Source organism: Megalopta genalis, chromosome 2 (assembly GCF_051020955.1).
Source record: "Megalopta genalis isolate 19385.01 chromosome 2, iyMegGena1_principal, whole genome shotgun sequence".
Classification (NCBI taxonomy): Eukaryota; Metazoa; Arthropoda; class Insecta; order Hymenoptera; family Halictidae; genus Megalopta; species Megalopta genalis.
Window position 1 is genome coordinate 38,090,227 of NC_135014.1, and position 19,163 is coordinate 38,109,389.

General features: G+C 43.5%; 1 protein-coding gene across 1 annotated transcript; it reads right to left on the reverse strand.

Annotated features, from left to right (window-relative positions):
* Positions 1-14,168: 14,168 nt before the first annotated feature.
* On the reverse strand, positions 14,169-17,504 carry LOC117225327 (uncharacterized). Its single transcript, XM_033478801.2, has 3 exons — positions 17,263-17,504; positions 15,535-15,890; positions 14,169-14,609 (listed from the first exon to the last, which is right to left on the reverse strand). Exons 1-3 carry the CDS (start codon positions 17,265-17,267, stop codon positions 14,494-14,496), a joined length of 477 nt encoding a protein of 158 aa, XP_033334692.2. The 5' UTR covers positions 17,268-17,504; the 3' UTR covers positions 14,169-14,493.
* Positions 17,505-19,163: the final 1,659 nt, after the last annotated feature.

The following is a 19,163-nucleotide window of genomic DNA, read 5'->3' on the forward strand; positions in this document are numbered from 1 at the left end:
CATTAAACTATTAAACGATTGAACGATCCTCCCATTGGCCGGCTATATTTAACCCGGCTGCTATTATGCATACAATTACATCACGGCTCGATGAAAATAGTAAATCCGCGAAGTTCATGCGTGGAAGCGGGGCTCGCGCCGGCTCGTCGCGTCGGGCTCCCAGATAAGCCCGGTGCACCGCACAGCTGCACCGTAACCGTGATAACGTTATCAACGCCTTGGACGATGTCTGCAAATATGTTTGCGTTCGAGCCACGGCAGCCCCGAGGCTCCATTATGCCATCCGGCTTGTTATTCGAATCGCCGTTTGTCCTTCCGTGCCGATTTTGCATGGCTCTACCGCTCTCGGAAATTCGTCCGCATGAAATATACCGCGGTATCAAAGTGATCTTTCCGAATGAAATTCAACCTGTAGAGCTCGAATGTATCTCGGGAATTATTTCTGGAACGATTCGGCAGATTGCGAGTCCTAGGAGATTTGCGAAACCGCGTTCAGGTAGAAATCAATTTCTAAAGATGGCCCCGCGAGCCGTTTGCGGGCCGAGGATCTTTATGAAAATTGCAAATCGAAACATTCTAGATTTTGTGAACGTGTATAGCACAGTCTTCCTATCTGTTTCTAGTTAAGCATAAAAATATAATTACCAAAAGGTCGCGAACATTTTAGATTAATGAACGTGTTACCGTCAAATCGGCTTATTTATTTCTAATTAAGAACGAAAATTGCAGATTAACCACAATTAATTTGCTTACTATAATTAATCGAATCGCTAATTGGCCATAAATCGATGACTCTGCAACGTTTAGAACAATGTCCATCTGAATCTCCATTGAAAGAATTTTCTAAAAGTTCGCGTAAAAAAATGTTTCGCTCGCAGTAAATTATCTCGTATTTTCTGATCGGTGTAATAAACTTTTAAAAAATTGATACCGAGAGCTGAAGCAGCATGTTTTATAAACAACTACGGGGGACATTCGCATTAATCACGCGTCAAGGATGAGTCTCGTTGAACGCACGAGATTGCGCGAAAACATTCTCTAAAACACTCTCATGATTATCTTTACGCTCCTCTCGTGTGCCCATGTAACGAACTGCGTTCACGACTTGCATAATTAATTCGTATTTGTTGAAGACGGACGATAAGGCCATCGTTTCGTGCAATTAGCCTTCGCTCGCGTTCCGTTGGTTTTCGTTTCATGTTCGTCAATCGCGATGCCAAGCTCCGATATCGGCGAAACGACACTAGTCAAATGCCGAAATCATTTTCATCAGATACTAACGGCATATTCAAATAAAAGGATATTCAAATAAAATAATATTGCCACAAATCACGAAATGTACATGAAATTTAACGCATCGATTGCTGCCCGATGTTCCGCAGACTCGCTTAATTGGTTGTTTGCTTAACGAAGTAGTTAGCGCGTCGATAAGAATGTGGTTCGACGATGCAACTGATTGGAATTCGATGATTTTCAAGATGAGATCCGAGGTCTCCGGCGACGGTCGATAATTGTTTGCGCAGCTCCCGCGACCACGTGAGTCACATTATTCCCCTTTATCTACGTAAATTCGATCGGCACCGATTGCGCAACGCGTTTATTGTTTACATTCAGCCGACGACGTTGCCGTTTTTACGTCTTTCTATATTTTCGACGAGCGAGCCGATGTAACTGACCTTGCCGAACGATACTGATTGCGTAACGTCGTGCGATTTCTTCATCCCCCGCCCTCTCGACCCTTACCTCTTTGCCATTTCGAATCTTTTCTTTCTTTCGAGGAATATTAACGATCCGATCGCTATCTTCTCTCAACGAGCAGACGATCGTTCCTGATGACTTTCAGCGTTCATCGATCGATCAACCTCCCGTTAATCGATTTCCAATGTGTCTGCTAATTACGGTCTTTAATCAAGCGTGATCCAAATGATAAAGAACGACGTGCACCAATATCCTGATTCAATTATGGCAACTGATCCTCTAGTCCGTCGAAACAAGCGGTTCGATAGCGGCGCCGTAATCATGCTGAAAACATCAAATTTAGTTTATCGTTTATCGAACGAGTGCGTATTAATTGCGTCGCCATTATGCGCCGAAAGCGCGTCGATAATGACCTTCGGGCAGTATCTTATCGTTTCGCCAGCCAAAAAACACCGACGCACGAGATACAAAAGCGCGGTCGAATATTAAACGTTTGCGAAAACTTCATGTGTGGTAATAGCAATGCGATCCACGCGAGCCTATTTTCGATTATTCTCTGTTGTCCTCTCTTACTCGTCTCCGAGTTTTCACGAACGCCTCCCCTCACTTTCACCGATATTCCGACTAGAATTTCGTTCTCGCGCCAACATCGACCTAAACTCGGCAGTCGAAAACACGATGATGCCATCGGCGTGCCTCATTAACATTGTTCTGTCCTCTCCGATAGCCAAAACTTATCTAATTGGACGGAGCGTGTAAACAGTCGAACTGCCTACTGTGCATTCGTTCCGTCGATTTTTCTTTTATTGATCATCGCTGTAAAAAACCAGACCAGACACGTAATTACTAGACCGCGGATTTCATTCGTATTCTGGTGTGACGAAAATCGTTAGGTAAAGTACGAGACAGTGAATAACATTGGAAAAATCGACGTACAATCATTGAGAGAAGAAATACAGTAATTTCTGTCAGAAATGTACGGAGGAAGCGGCGGATCTGAGAATACTAAGTCGCGATTTTTCGGACCTCGTGGCTCGTTTTAATAGAAACTTAGGGCAATTGGCAAAAAAAGGCAGCGGCCAGCATGCCGGTGTACATTAATATAAATACATAGCAATGCTAGAATAAAAATGGTGACTTAATTGTCTTATTTCTCATTTTTTGCTACGATTCGAAGGCAATTCGGAGGCAATTCGGAGGCCACATGACACAATTCGAAGGCAATTCGGAGGCCATTACTTGATTCTCACCCAAAAAGCCATCGACGTAGTAATAAATTACATAGGCGTACGACTAACGCAGGGAAATCCACAGCAACCCGAAATTTGGCATTTCCGGGAGAAATTGCTGTACATTTTTATCGAACCTCTGTTTCCCTTAATTAATGCTCACGATTTTATTTTGCATAAAGTAATCTAGTAATTAGGCAGTCCAGTAATTACATAAAACCCTATCTTTTGGCAACTTTTGTTTAGCACGAAAATTCAGTGTTCACAGATTATTATGATTATTTCTCGCATTCCAAATTTTCCTTCCAGATCGAATGTTTCTCGCATGTCGTTCCTCCTTCTCCATGTGCACAATCATTGCCACCCATTTATTTAAATTTCCCGATAAAAGTTCGAACATCTCCCATTGACATCTCGATCGCAGTTTTCTTATCTCGAGAAGCAGGAGAAGAAGAAGAAATCGAGAAAAATCGGGAGCACGAAGTAAGAAAACAGCGACGGCCCTGGAGCGCAAAGGTACCGCTCGCTCGTTAACCGGCTTACGGTAAACGTTACGTAACAGGCTTGAAATCTGACATAATGCGAGCTACCGCGTGTGCGCCGAGCGTACTCGCGAACTCACGAGCTCGCGCGATCGCAGGCAAACTTTTACCGCGAGGCCGCGGCCGGATCGGGGCTTAGGAAATCCCGGAGCGGTTCGCAGCCTCCGCTAATTAGATCGTAAGTTCCGCGGGAAAATATTTTTGAAATGTTCCCGCTTACTCGCCCGAGCAGTTTTCAAATGGAAACCCGGCGATCTCCGTGGGCCAGCGTCATCGATCCGACAGAAATTCCGCTTTGATTCCTTTCTATTATAGCAATTAATTCAGATAGACTTTGGGCTTGAAAGAATGCGGAGATAGCGTAAACGAAAAATGACGAACGAAGAGATATTTTTGCTATTTCCTCGCAAATGAACCGAGTTACAGTGACGATTTTAATCAGCGACAAGTCAGGATTGGTGAAAAATATTGGGTTGGCAACTAAGTAATCGCCGATTTGTTCAATGAAATAAAAAATTCTTTTTCACTTGGAACGAAGTTTAATCTGTAATGTATTTTCCATTTTGTTCGATGACCTATTGCCATCTCTCTGACAACTTGAAAATTCCACGCTCGTAGAAAGTCTGATCCTTTTCGGCCGAAAACTGAGTTAAGTGAGATTTTACAGCGTCATCATCGTTAAAAGTTTTACCACGAAGGGAGTTGTCCAGGGATCGAAATAAGTGGTAATCCGATGGCGCGAGATCAGGGCTATACGGTGGATGTAACATGAATTCCCAAGCAATATCCATCAATTTTTGCCGAGTGGACAAAGACGTGTGCGGCCTAGCATTGTCCTGCTGGAAAATGACACCTTTACGATCGACCAATTCTGGTCGCTTTTCCTTGACCGCTGCATTCAATTTGTCCAGTTGCTAACATTCACGGATAATAAAAAATAACATAATAATAATAATAATAGTTTTATAATATAACATTTACGGATATCATTAAAATTAGAGTGAGAGACATCTATAACTGAAATCGCAATTACTTAGTTGCCAACCCAATATTATTTCCGGACGCATCGAAATTCACTTTGAAGTGCGTTTTACCCGTTCCCGTTTTCCTTTCTTCTCTCGTCTTAGTCTTTAGTTCGCTGCTATGCGTTCATCCGCGCGCTCACAAAATTTAAATTCTAATTTAGTAACGCCGTCGTCGCGTCGGTGAAACGCCGCGCGGCACCGCCGCCATGCCGGTCTCATTGCGGGTCCGATTGCCGGTGATTTCGTTCGGAAACCGATCAGGCAAATTGTGGACGTTGCACCGGGACGCGCTAATGAGAAAACGCGGATTAACAGGCTGGAAGCAGGAACTGGTGCGTAAATTTGAATCGCGTGGGATCGTAGAATCGCCGCGGCGCCGGCGGAGCCCTGCGGAATCGCGAACTTGCGAAACCGGGCTCGCGGAAACGCCGAGTCATGGGAAATCGAGAATTTATAGAATATTGTAGAAACGGCTGAGTTGCGAAATTTTCCGGGCTAGGGAGTCGCGGACCGTGTGGAGCCGGGTAATTAAGCTAGCAAGTTTGGATGCGGAATCGTTGAATCCTCGGAAGACGGAGGGTTGCGGAACCTCGTTGGCGTTGCAGTTCCGAGTGAAAATGACAGCGTGAACCGTGGCACAGAGTTCAAAGTGTTATATAGAACCGCAGAATTGTAGAATCCCCTGTATCGAGATCGCAAAATGAGTGAATCTTCGTCCGAGCAACTGTCCGAGATCTTGAATCTGTAGAATTCGCGGACTCGGTGCGATTCGGACAGAATTCTGTCTGAAAATTAGCCGGAGAATGGCACCCGCGGACGTCTCCGACATCCGCGTGGCAAAGAAACGCGAGTAGACCGCATGTACTTACAAGCAACCCGGCCGATGTTTTCATCGCAAAATCGAGGCCGTCGCAATCGAGGTTACTCGCTGGCGAGCCGAGCGTAATGCCAAGGAAGTCGTTGTTGAGAGCCGATAGCGAAGACGCTAACAAATGTACCCGTCACAAATATCACGCTCGTAACGTATCGCTGCGTCTCCGACGGTCGGGCACAAAAATGTTAAAAAAATCGGAGCAACGATCTTTCTAGTTTTATCAGAACATTTCCACTTGCAGCCTCGAACACGAGAGAATGATAATATAATTGTTCTAGAGTCAATGTAGAAGGCGCACAGATACGATGAATAACTGATCAGTACGATGTTAAAGATTTTATATAGAGGTCCAAATAATTTGCAATTTTTCCATCTCTGCACCGATTATTTCTTTAAAGTTCAAAAATATTACGAATTTTGACTTCTGGATCTTACACATGGTTGTTATAACATTGTAGCAGTGTCTATTGCCATTTTTTACTGAATTTCTCCTGAAACATCGTCAACAACCACCGACAGATCCGACGAGCACCCTCAGGGCCGATGACGCAATGGCGACGTCAAGTCAAAATCCTGACTCCTCCGTCAATGTTACACTCTCCCAAGTAAACTACAAATGTAATAATCCAGCAAACAATGAAAAATAACCATTTCTCCATAGAGAAAGCCACCTATCTTCGCTTGTACAGTTCAATAAACGTTCTTCATTCATTAAATGCATGACATCAATGAATATTAACGCGAAAAATAAGAATAAAATCTGAGAATTTCGGTAACATTGTACGGGCATGGTTGAAGCCGCTCGATTCCTCGTGGCGAGGTGAGGTCGATCGTGTCTCGGTTCCCCTTGGCCGATTTCGCGGGCCGATCGACCGGCATCGGCGTCGGCGACGCTGCCCTTGCGAAATTCTCGAGTCCGCGGATTCGCGTTACAGTTGAAGCGTCTCTCTATCGCAATTTCGCGGGCCTTCGGCACGCTGCACGCTGCTCGCTGCACGCTGCACGCTGGTTGCCCGTACCGCTCCGCTCCAGAAACCTACTTTTCCGAGTCGCCGTGGCAATGCCAGCCTCCGTTTTCTCGGCTATCCTCCTCGTATCGCGTGTCGCGATCCGCAACGTTACGGGTTACGTCAACGCGCAACGGTTTGCAGCCGTCTCCTCTCGCCACCTTGCAGCTTTTCAATTGTCTCTCTCCCTCTCTTTCTCTCTCTCTCTCTCTTTTTCATTGTCTCTCCCTGTCTCTCCCAGCTCTCAGCACATGCCAGTGCATCGTCGCAGGCCGGTCACCGGACGAGCATTATTTTATTCACGGTTCGGCCACATCTCGAACAAATACAGTAAATTCTCTCCAATTGTCCCTCAGCTTCTAAACAAAAATGGACAATTTGGGAAGAGCAGATGCGATCATTCGAGACTCGCGGCTTGTTTTTATAGTTGTCGATTGTTAACAGCTAGAAAAACGAGCCGCGAGGCTCAAATAATCGCTTCTCTTCTTCCCAAATTTTCCATTTCTGTTTACAAGCTAAGGAACAATTTGAGAGAATTTACTGCATTTGTTCGACCTCCCTTCGCAACCTCCTCTTCCCGAATTGTCCATTTCAGTTTAAAGTTAAGATTAATTCATTTTAAGAAGCATTCTTTTTCAGTGGAAAAAGGAATTTCATAAGGAAACGGTCACAGTATGCACTGGACAAGCTGCACAGGTTCTTGCGCTGTAAAATGCAGCGTTTCGGATTTCGAGCATTGCAACTAATCGAAATATTTAAGGATCGAGCGCTGCCTGAGAAAATGGCCGGTTCTACGTACAATGTAGAAGGCGACTGCAACGAAACAAGCCGGTTTTCCAATCCGCCGGTGTCAAGGTACAACGGATCCGATACGCCGATTTCCCAACGCGTTCGCCAGCGAAAATCTTATGTAATAAACGTGAACCGCTCGGTTGCAGCGACTTACCTTGCAGCCGTCTACGGAACGTGTATGCAGACGTATTTGTATCGCGCATTAAATCGGACGGAATTGTTATTTATCAGCCGGCGAGTGTAGAAAATGGCGGCCCGGTTCTCGATCGAGGAAAAGCGATCGTGACGGCGGGGAACTAATCGCGATTCATTTGTTTCCCTTTCTTTCATAATGTCTTTCGCACAGTATACCCTCAATCGTCCGACGTTCCCTTATTGTTCTTAATGCTTTCGCACGTTCGCGTTTCCTCTGCGCTGTAAAAATTATGTAATTAGTGAATCATTCGGGCGAATTACTGTCTTTTTGCTTTTGTCGACAAGAAAATTGTAGAACAAATTCTCTCGTTCGTTTAAAAAAGAAAAAAGAACGGTATTCCATTAATAGGGAGACCGTAGGATAAATTCTCTTAGCGAATGTGGAATAACTTTTCTTACCGTTTAAAGAAAAATCAATCTACAATTGTTAAAGAGAACGTGGAATATTGCACCGTTGATTTCAGAACGAGCGAACGATCCGAGCTTGTACGACAAAGCTTGCGGAACGAGAAGCTCGGTGAAATTGGAAACGACGATGACTCCTCCTCGCTGGTGACGACGCTCTAACAAAGGCCTGGCTCATCCGGAACCTTCGACTTCCCCACGATTCTGGCTGTTTCGCGGTTTTCCTTGCAGTATTTGCGTCAACGAGGTCAAGTTTTTCCTCGGAGATGGCAACTCGGACAGAACGACGCGGCGTAAATAATTTTCCTCAAAAGGTGGACAAACTTGGATCGGTTGCGATCGATTGTAACATTGCGGTCGATGAGCACACGGAATTAGAAGTCCGTTGGACGAAGATCGGTGCAGCGATCGCAGGTTGGATCGAACGCGTCGATACGCAAACACGATTTTCGAGAGCAACGGGGTCAGCCTGTTTCGTGTAAGATGTAACCGATGTAACGACACCGCGGTACCGTTATCTGGACCAACAGTGTCAACCGATTCGTCTCTTTAACGCCGGGGAAATGTGGTACATTAAACGGTACTATTCGAGCGTGCTGCCATCCAACGCGGTTACAGCTGCTAGTGCCCCGCTCTCGATCATAATTTTCGACATTCACTTTGTAAAATCCACGAGGAAAATGTTCAACGTATTCGTTAGATCGTCGGTCGTTTATTGATTTTTGTCACGCTGGCCGCGTCGGCTTGTAAAATGTCAGCAAATGCCATTTTTATGTTCGAACGGTAAATTCGTTTCGATAAAAACGTGATATAAACTGACACTTTAATCCAGAATTTTCTTTAACGGTACAAATTGCGTATTGTCTCTGACATCTGTCTGTTCTATTTTGTTCTACCCGCAACGTTCGCTTCAACCAGGTTTATTTAATCGAATATATTCTACGATGTATATAGAATTCTCTCTCTCTCTCTCTCTCTCTCTCTCTCTCTCTCTTTTTCACTCTCAAAAATTACACGTGCTTGCGAACGAAAATTTCGACCGTCTCTTGCAAACAGTCTTCGGCAGCTTTTGTCACATTTGCATAATGTGGCAACGCGTACGTTAATACCATGTACAGATTCGTCTTCCCTGGGTAACAATTAATCAATCCACCACGGTACATTAATATCCATCCGTGAAATCGAAATTGTTGTTTAATATTCAGACGACGGGGCGAAGGATTAATTAAACCGCGAGGGTCTCGAGCACGGAGCACGTGGCAGCGCGGAAGAAGCGCCGGAGAAGACTCGAATGCCGGAGGAGGCGGCGAACGCCGCCATTTTGGTACCGACGTGGAAAATCGAAATTTCACAGAGAACGACGATCGGAAGATCGCTGTGGCAATCGCGGTTGCCGGCGATCACTTCAGGCGAGTTTCGCCCGAAGTATGTCGAGGAATCCGGACGGTTTGATACATGCCTATTTATAGGAATGAAGATTCATTACGCGAGGTCCCGTTTCGCGCGTATCGGCGGCTCGTTACGCCGTTGTGCAACCTCCGCGGCGTAATATCTCGCGTTTAGGCGTATCCGCGGGAACAGCTAACGAGAAAATTACTTCTCGTTCGCCTCCTTCGCCGGGTTTCCCGTGTCGGAGACTCTAATTAATCGTGATTATCATTCTTGGCCCATTATTGGCCGTACGAATTGATGCGGGACTATTTTCAAATCAATTTACCATTTACGTACCGTAAGATCCTGGTATCTGCAATTTTTAGCGGTGGAGCAACTATCGATTAGCTTGCTCCGTCTTCGAGATCCGAAGCAAACATTCGCTCAGAAGAAATGTAATTAGGGACTGACCGGACTGTGAAACTTTATGCATTTATTGTAAAAATTAGTAGACGAAAAGTGTCAAAAACTTTATATTGTTTATGAATTATTTTCAACTTACTAAATTTATTAACCCCTTGCCGTACCATTTTCTTCAACGATAAGCACTTTTTCGATTGTAATAATTTCAAAGAAATAATTAAAAGAAGAAATAATTTTTGAAGAAAAAGAGGAAATTTATGTCCACATTGTGTCCACATGTTTGTCCACATTTGCTTAAATGCTTAAATACTGATGACAAGAGGATAGAATTTTTTATTCCGGTTTAAACGAACGGAATAACATTCATACTTAACAGGATATTACTAAAAATCTCTGTCCGAGTTAGACTCGTTGAAGTACTGTAAGGGGTTAAAGGAAGAAAGGAACTCCCCACTTGGTTATTGTTTACTGCAATCAATAAAGAAGATTTTTATTTTGTACAAAGAACCGCAGTCTATTTACAACAATGAGAAGCCTGCATTTACTTAGACCTTTCGCCATTTTTATTAGAATGCGTGCTTGAATCATGAAATTTATTTAACAATTTTCCGTTGGACAGTTTTTATAACTACAGCAACTTCAATCCTTTGCACCGTATTCTTGTATATCTCAATTTGCTTCTGTTCATACATTTTTCTAACGGAAGAATGAAATTTTGTTTCCATTTTGAAGAAATTAATAACGCGTTCATATTTAATAGATCATGCGTGGAATCTTCGTCGCGAGTCTAACTTGTAGCGCAGGGAGTTCGAACAAAAACTGTGGAATCGGTTGTTTTGCTCGGCTTGATAGATTTAGCGATAAAATTGTTGAAATTATAACGATAAATAAAGAATCAATTTCTTAATTGGCCGACGAGCCAACGTTATTATATATCCTGATAAATTCAGTCTTCGTCATTTCTACGAAGCAACGCGTCTCGGTCTACTTACGCATGTTAGAGGTCAGTTCGTTAATAAAGTTCCGCGAACGATTTTTCATGAAAATTCCTAACTATATTTCGCAGAACGTTCGAATCTGTTTGAAATATCCGGAGGGGGGGGGGGGGGGGGGGGGTCTCGCGGTTTCCGATGGCGTCAACGGTGACGTCGTGTGAAACAAGTTGGAGAGACGGATGCGTGGGCGTCGATTCGTGTCGTTCGGGCCGACTCGGGCTCCGCCGGGCTTACGTAACAGTCCCGCGTCTCGTACACGTGCTCGCCACCACGTGGCCGACGGTCACGTTATGCCGGCCGATATCTCTCAAAATGGAACTACTCTTACGTAGTCGCGTAACCTCGCATCGACAGAACCTGGCCGGCCCGGAGGCCACGATGACCGACACGTGAACTGCTTTCTGTATCGCTCCGTTTAGCGGCGTGACCATTTTTCAAACCCTCGTGTCTTCGAAATAGCTCTTGACGTCCCTTCGATCCCATTTTTACCGCTAAATTGGTCCCGAAGTTACGTAAAATCTTGGAATATATGTTGCATGTACTCGATCGATTCTCGGCCGTCTTAACCCGCCGTTTCATTTACCATTTCGTACTTTACCAAATTTTTCTTTCGTTCGTCGCCTGATCGTTACGGCCGGGAAAATACGATCTAGATTTCCTTCGATCGTCAACGCTAACACGAACTGAAGAAAATTCGACACTTGCAGACACCGAAACAAGCCAACTACTAAATGGAAATAATTTTCCTAAATGGCCCAACTTTGTTTATCGGTTCGCCGTAAAACCGCTCGGAGCGGTCAACGACGAAATCGTTAAAACGCTTCGGAGATTCTCCGAGGTGATCGTGGAGCTCTAGAAGCGAAGAGGAAAAGATCGTGAACGGGTTTATGGTCCCGCCCGATATATTATATAATATTATGAGCGGCGCGGTGACGAAAGTCCTGTTGAAAGCGGGCAGGAAAATGGCGTCGCGCCGCGGTGTGCCGCGCCGGTCGGATACGGGACAAAGAATGATATATCACGGTATCGTAACTAAGACGCTAATTATATGCTGGAGGCATTGCCATTATTTAACCATAACTACTCCCACCTAGATTCCGGACAATGTGACTGGACGGAGACCTTTAACAGAGTTATCTTACCCAACGCAGCTGCTCTCTCGCGAGCGGAGAGGCCGTGTTGTAACCCGCGGTGCAACGAGCTAAATTGTCGTTAACGGTAAATTACAACAGGCGAACCATTCAGCTGTGCGCGCCGGCTCGGATCCAGAATTAATTCGCTGTCCTCGATGCGCGACGCTTCGGTCTCTCTTCTCTTCATTTCTCGTCTCGTCTCTTTTCATCTATATTCCCTCATCCACTCTTCGCTTCTCTTCTCGTCGCTTCTCTTTCCTTTTCTTTTCTGTTCGACTCGGTTCGCCCGGGGGACACGGAGAGTTCAAACGAACCCGTGAATGTGACATTTCAACCGCGGGGGATCGTTAGGCGAACACCTGGAAATTCCTGCGTACCCTGGACATTGTGCAAATCCCGCGATTAGAGGCAGAAACGCGCCTCAGCCGTCGCGCCGCCACTCTAGAAATCGTTCGAACACGGGGCTCTCAATTTTCGGCAAATCGTTGTCGTTCAAATTATTGTACCTTGGCAATGAGAAACCGAGGGGCGATCAATTCCGACTCGTTTTGAAGCTCGAGGCCTCTACTTTCGCAACACGTGATTCATTTTCTGCCGAGATCTTTTTCACGCGACGCAATAGTAGACCCTGTTTGACATCTTCGCGAGCCTGACTCGTTATTGCCTGCCAAGGGGTTAACATTCGAATCGTTATAACTTCGTAACGACGAATCCTACGAGACTGAATGCATTCGCTGCATTCATTTTAATGCTTGAAATCTCTGCTTTTACTTTAATTTTTTTTTACTGAGATTTTGTCGCACGATGTGGCAAATGCGAAATCGAGGACATGATTTTTCTCGACGATGGTCCAGATTGAAACGTCTCTAGAAACGATGAAACATTTTTTTCCTGTATGCAACCACCGTGGATTTGAAGACCGTAGCTTCCTCTTTGCAACGACACCGAGAAACTTGGTGTACGATTTATTCTTGGTCGCTTGGTCGACGTCGGAGCGCAAGTAGCACCGGTGAATAAATGTTTTCTTTTGCTCGCGTGTTTGTTACTCGGGTCAGGTGCAGCACCGTCTACCATTGTTACGGTCAGACTGGTTAACAATTACGGTTTTCACGGAAGTGCGAACCGTGTCACCGTGGCTAGACGTTTCCCATGGCAGAGACGAAACGAAGAAGAGGGTCAAACGAATACAGTAGACGTCGCGATTTTCCTCGGCGTTCGATTAGCGCCGCTGAGAAACAGCGAGAGCGTATTATGTCACAACTGCTGGTTGCAGTGGCAAGGTAGAGCCAGGCCGTGAACCTAAGTAAGTGCAGCAGCCGCGCCGCGCCGGCACGTTGCATGGTCGCACGTGACTGGTTAGGCGAGCTATTTTCTGTCGAACAATAGAATTATTCTCTCTGGAACGGGTAAAGGGGCGAGTAAGAACAAAAGACGGACAGGGGGTGAATTCGCAAAAGTTCTATTAACGAAAGTTTCAGATACATAGTTCGCACTCTGCGAAGCCTATTATAAATTTCTGCTGTGCCGAGATACAGCGTGGCAGTACCCTAAATAAGAAATGCATCGGGCATCGAAAATATTAGAAAATGAAATTGTTAACCGAGAAACTTGCAAATCGGCTGATAAATTACCATTAAATAAACGCCAGCGTTGATAACAGTGGCGGAATTAGGGTAACTCGAGGCCAGTGTTTCAAATTAAATCTAAAATATTTACTATTGAATGTTGTATGTAAAATTCGCAGTTGAAAGTTTTACCATTTCGAATGTTTAAAACGAAATGTTGCAATCTAAAGTAAATCCGAAATGAAATGTGTTATTTAAAATTAAGTTTGAAATGAAATGCGGTACCTATTTGGAAGTGAGTTCAAGATAAAATGTGATATTTAAAATTGAGGTGAAAATAAAATGTAGCCTTTGGAATGGATAATTGATTGAACGATGATTCACAGTGCGATTGAACGATTCGAGGGAAAGCTGGGAATAGGTACACTACATCGAAGGCGTTGATTAAGCGTTCAGGACGAATTCAACGCGAAAGCAATCAAATGGTCAGTCCTCGTGGCCCTACATAAAATCTTCGATCCTCAAATTCAATTAAGAGCGAGCGGACCCTACGGTTGGAGCGTGTACGGAATCGGGACGATAAATAGTCGCTACCGGCATGGCACCCCCGCGGAGATTAAACGGTCCTATGGTCTGTTTCATGCTGAGCATTCGCTGGCCATGGTGCCTTCCATTCGAGATTCCGCCAATGTAACCTTAATTCGACCCGACAATAGAAAAATTACGATTATACCGAATTGCAGCGGCAACATTAACGATCTTTCTCAGCACCGTCAGCGAATTTTTACAGATTAACCCCACTGCTCCAAATTTCATTCATAACTATCGATAATCCGTAAATGGAAAACAGCAGAAACATTCTCCAAATTGAAATGTTGATGTTATCGAAATCGAATCTGAATCGAATCCGTCAATTTCTTACGAAAGGGCAGCTTTATTGATAAAATAACATTGTACATAGTTGGTCACTTAAAAATTAAAACAACACTCTCAGTGCTGGCGGCCGAAGCTTCAGAAGCTTCTCCTATCGCTATAGACTGCCTTCTAAAATTGATTATTACAATATCGCATTTTAAGTGACTTGCTGCTAACATATAAATATAACGCCGTGACATTACGGCCAAGGAATGAATAATTGGGTGAATACCGTGACTTATAAATAATTGAGCGCGCGACGTAAAATATGGATCGACGATCGACGATGACACGGGTAATTCTGGGAGCGGGGATGGGATTTAATTAGGTGCACATTTTACGGCGAGGTTTGTTCGACACGCAACCACAGCAATCGTCATCGCTGCTGGACGCGTCCGAGCAGCTGCAATCCGAACAACCGCAGGATGAAGAGGATCGTTCTGAAACGAAACAAAGATTTTTCAATCACTTTGTTGCCCTAATTAATATTTATAGGTTAGCGGAGCCGGTTAACGTGGGGTGATCAATTGCTGTGCCTCCGGTTTGTCTTCGGGTTGATTAACTTTATATTTATCGAATACGATATATTAAAGCTTTTCATTAAAAAATAAACGCAATAAAAGAATCCGGCTCCACTGTCCCATACCTCCGAAACTCTGATAATTTACATAACTAACGTTTAAATAGTCGAATGTAATTTTTCACTGTTTGATCGACGAAATAACAATATTTCTCACTTAAAATTTTCATTTTGATAAATATTTATTTTATATCGTTTAACATGTTTATAAAACGAAGTTCTCATCGTAATTTCTGTTTTCAGAAGATAAGGACAACGAACCCTTGCTTCTCGATTAAAAAATAACATCCTATAGAATCAATAGAACAGCAATCGTCTAATACCTTTACACCCCGAAATTGGTCTTCAAAACGTATTCTCAAACATGCACCAATCGAAACAACTGTATCTTAACATCCATATATTCTACGAATAATTTATAATTTTCTTAAACAATGTTCCGTAAGAGAATATTGAAACTCACAGTAAGTAATATCGAACATACGTACATATAACAATACTGTATTTGCTAAATAAGCCATCTGGTTTGAAGCACTAATAAATAAATAAGTAAACAAATAAATTAATTGATTAGTTTATTAATTTCTGTCGAATCCTTTAACAAGAACTGATCTTAAATAAAAATCTATCTAAATGTTCAAAAACTTGCATCAACAGAATCGAAACAATTATGGTGAACATTCCAAACAGAATCACAACAGCTTCGATAATGCTCTGACGAATTAAAACCAATGAGATGACAATTCTTTTAACACGGTTAGTCGAATAAGTGGGAAAGAACTCACTCGTCCGACGAGCCGGCTTCTTCCTCGAGTTTTTCACCACGGTGCTCGGTGATTTCTCGGGTTTCAACGTCTTCGAGATCTTCAAGGTCTTTGAATTCTTCGTGGTTCGTAAGGTTTGTCCTTTAACCTTTCCCTTGCCCTTTCTCCTCTTCGGAGGGCTGGTGCAGTTGTAGCAATCGCAATCGTAAGAGTCGCACTCGGAACAAAAGGAGCTGTTGTCCGAGGACGTGAAAGACGATGATGAGTCTGACGAGTACGATGAGCTGTCGGAGTAGCTGTCCGGTTGGCTGCACACGCTCTTACGACAAAAATTCAACTTCCTGGTCGATTTCTTCGTCGTCGGCCTTCTACAGCAACTGTAACGGACAATTTCGCATTTAACGGTCGTAGTCAATTCGAAATTCGAACTTAACGTGCACTGTTGATTGTTCGGGTCGGAACGACGAAAACAGAATGTCGGAACGGTTTAATTATGTTCGTGCTTTGCGCCACGAGGCAAGTACGAATAAATAATTCTACATTGTTCGACTTAATAAATCTTATTTTCGACGTATACGCGTCCGCGTCTTCGTTCTTGATCGAACTACTATTTCTATTCTATTCCTCTCTAATTCGCACTCAGATTGCGCACAAAAATGGATAATTTGGGCAGAGGGATTTTGTAAAAAAAAAGCCAATAATAATATATTCGTTCAAATAAATGATTCATAAATGTATCTTTACAATTTGAACGGATTATTTTCACGGATCCCGTAAACCTAGTGAATGCATTAATATTCAGAGATTCTATTTTTCGAATATTCTGGAAACAGAATAATATTATAAGTAGACAGCAGATTTTATGGGAAAAGTGTGTATTTAACACTAGGTTTGTGTCAGCTGAGAATGTAGAGAAAATAATTAGACTGCGGGTTTTTATGGAATTTTCCATTTTCAGTGCTTCATTATGAAATATTCAGTTGGAAGAACAATTTACAACGTTGATTAGGAAATTCCTTGCCGCGCAACTAAATTGAAAACGTTATTGATTTTTGGTAATATGAATGCTTCTTTGGGGTTCATTTCGCGCGGGCTATAAATGCATAAAAATCCGCGGTCTAGTCATAAGTAATTGTCAATTACTTATTTGAATTACAATTACAATTTGGGAAGAGGAGATACGATTATAGTTATATAATACTTTATATTTTTTATAGTTTTGTCAACAATTATAAAAACGAGACGCAAGGCTCGAATAATCGTATATCCTCTTCCCAGATTGTCCATTTTTGTGCGCAATCTGAGCGCGAATTAGGGAGAAATTACTGTATTTACAAGCGTATTTCATTCTTAACCGTTTGGGTTCCAGGGGTCGTTGAAAAAACACGGTCGAAAAACGCCGAACAACGCGATAGCACTTGTCTCAATATGCGCACAATTAGAGTTTATAAATATTTCAAATTTTATTCAATACAAATTATTGAGAAGATGACAATGAAATGCAAATGGTGTTAGTTGTATTATTTACATTTTAAAAAAGCAGCTACGCGTCAGTAAAGTTAAGCGCACCATAGCGTTCAAATGTTCGGAAACTTTTCGACACAAAATGTAAATTGTGCGATCATGCTGCTTAGGACTCAAACGGTTAACCAAATTCAAGAAGGAACACACTTTCGAATCTTGCAATGATATTCCAAACAAGTACCGTTTATTTCATTTCAAGCAACACAAAATTCGTCAAACTCTCACCTCATTTTTTACCGATGTTTCTGCTACAACTAACTCAGCTGAAATATTCTCTGGTTGTAGGCGTCGATTAAATGATTTCCACCTGTTCTCTCTCTCTCTCTCTCTCTCTCTCTCTCTCTCTCTCTGCTGTTTAACACCGTGTCACGTGACGTTCGAATTTCTAACTGTACGAAGCTCGAGATTAAAATTTCGATTCCACAAAACGATGCTCGTTTCTCGCAATCTGTTGCCCAAGTGTACCTCGCGAGCCACACTTTCGGTTTTTATACAAACGGTTTTTGCACCTTCTGGGGTTCACCTTCCGGCAACCGTTTCTGTCCTTTGTGTACGATACGCTGTACACGCTGATCGAATCATTCGGCCAATTTCGACTCTAAACAGAGACAATTTCCAACGATCATCGTGCGTCAGTTTCAAATTCTCTTCCATCTAAACGGATTTCGAGAAGTCAGAGATTACAAAACTTCATATTGTCGACGAATAATTGAGTTCCCCGAATCAGATACGATAATTTTTAATCGTACGTAGGTGTCCAAAGTTCCCTAAAAATTAAGGGTCGCTTTATTAAAGGAGTTATTGTATCGTGCACGCGCGAAGTCGAAGAAAAAAGTCCGTGTTACGGGTCATTATGCAAGCCGAGCGTTGATGCAATTCAGATCGGATCGGCACAGAACCGATCCCTGGGAAATCTTGAATTACACGTTTGATATGTATCGACCTCACTCGGGGAATTGAAAGGGCGACAGGCTCTTACGCTAATCTCTTTCTCTCCCTTTCTCTCTCTTTCTCTCTCCCCCTCTCTGTCTCTCTCTCTCTCCCTCTCCATCTCTCTTTCTTTCTCTTTCTCTCTTCCTCTCCCTCTCTCTTTCTCTCTCTTCTTCTCTCTGTCTTTTCTCTCTTTCTATCGCTCTCTCTCTCTCTCTTCTTCTCTCTGTCTTTTCTCTCTTTCTCTCGCTCTCGCTCTCTCTCTCTCTTTCTCTCGCTCTCTCTCTCTTTCTCTCTCTCTCTCTCTCTCTCTCCCTCTCTCTCTCTCTCTCCCCCTCTCTCTCTCTCTCCCTCTTCCTATCCATCTATCCTATCTTTCTTCATCCACGATTATGGCAACACGCCGATCGGCCTTGCTCTTCCTGCAAGTTCCCACATTTCTCTATGCATTTTAAGCATTACACCGATCTAAAATCGGTGCACTCATAGTATTAAATTGAACCGCTCAAGAGATGCCAGCAGGAGACGTATGCTAGATAAATTTAAAGAGAACAACGCTTGAAAAGAGTATGTTTGAAGAAAGTGCGTCAGAAATGCGAGGAAATGCATCTGAAAATTTAGAAACGGAGTATCCCGTCCGTCCAATAAATCAAGATCTAGGCGACTAGCGTCGTTTAATAACGATTGATTGAAGGCTGTAATCGAGCCGGATACAATTGATATTCAAATAAATTTCACTCGTAGATGAAAGACCATTATTTGAAGGACTAGAAGAAAAGTGTGACAGTGATTAAGAAACGGCGCGATTTATGAAACGGCCAAGAAATATATTTGAGCGAGGCGTGCGGCTGAAAAGCCGCTGAAAAGAAAAAACGAGGATAAAAGATTCGTCGATCCCAGTTCGTCCAGGATCGTGATTTTTCCGCGAGACGGGGTGGATAGGCGCCCGCCGTCGGAACAGGTACATACAATGGGATTACCGGCGACAGATTAACGGAACAATGGAAATATCGGACGCGCGGCCTATTGTCGCATCGATCTTCAATCTGTCACGCGGGCCCGGCGTTAAAACGCTAAACAAAGCGATCGCGTCTGCGGATGACAGGACAGGATCCGAACGCATGAATGGACGGTCGCGAGCGCGAGCATTATAATGGACATTCCGGAGCAATGGCGGCTCGGGTGCGAGTGTCCGC

Coding starts and splice junctions, on each gene's coding strand:
- LOC117225327 (XM_033478801.2), bottom strand. Junction 14,610..15,534: donor GAAGCCGGCTCGTCGGACGA/GTGAGTTCTTTC, acceptor GTTTCGTTTCAG/AACGATCCTCTTCATCCTGC.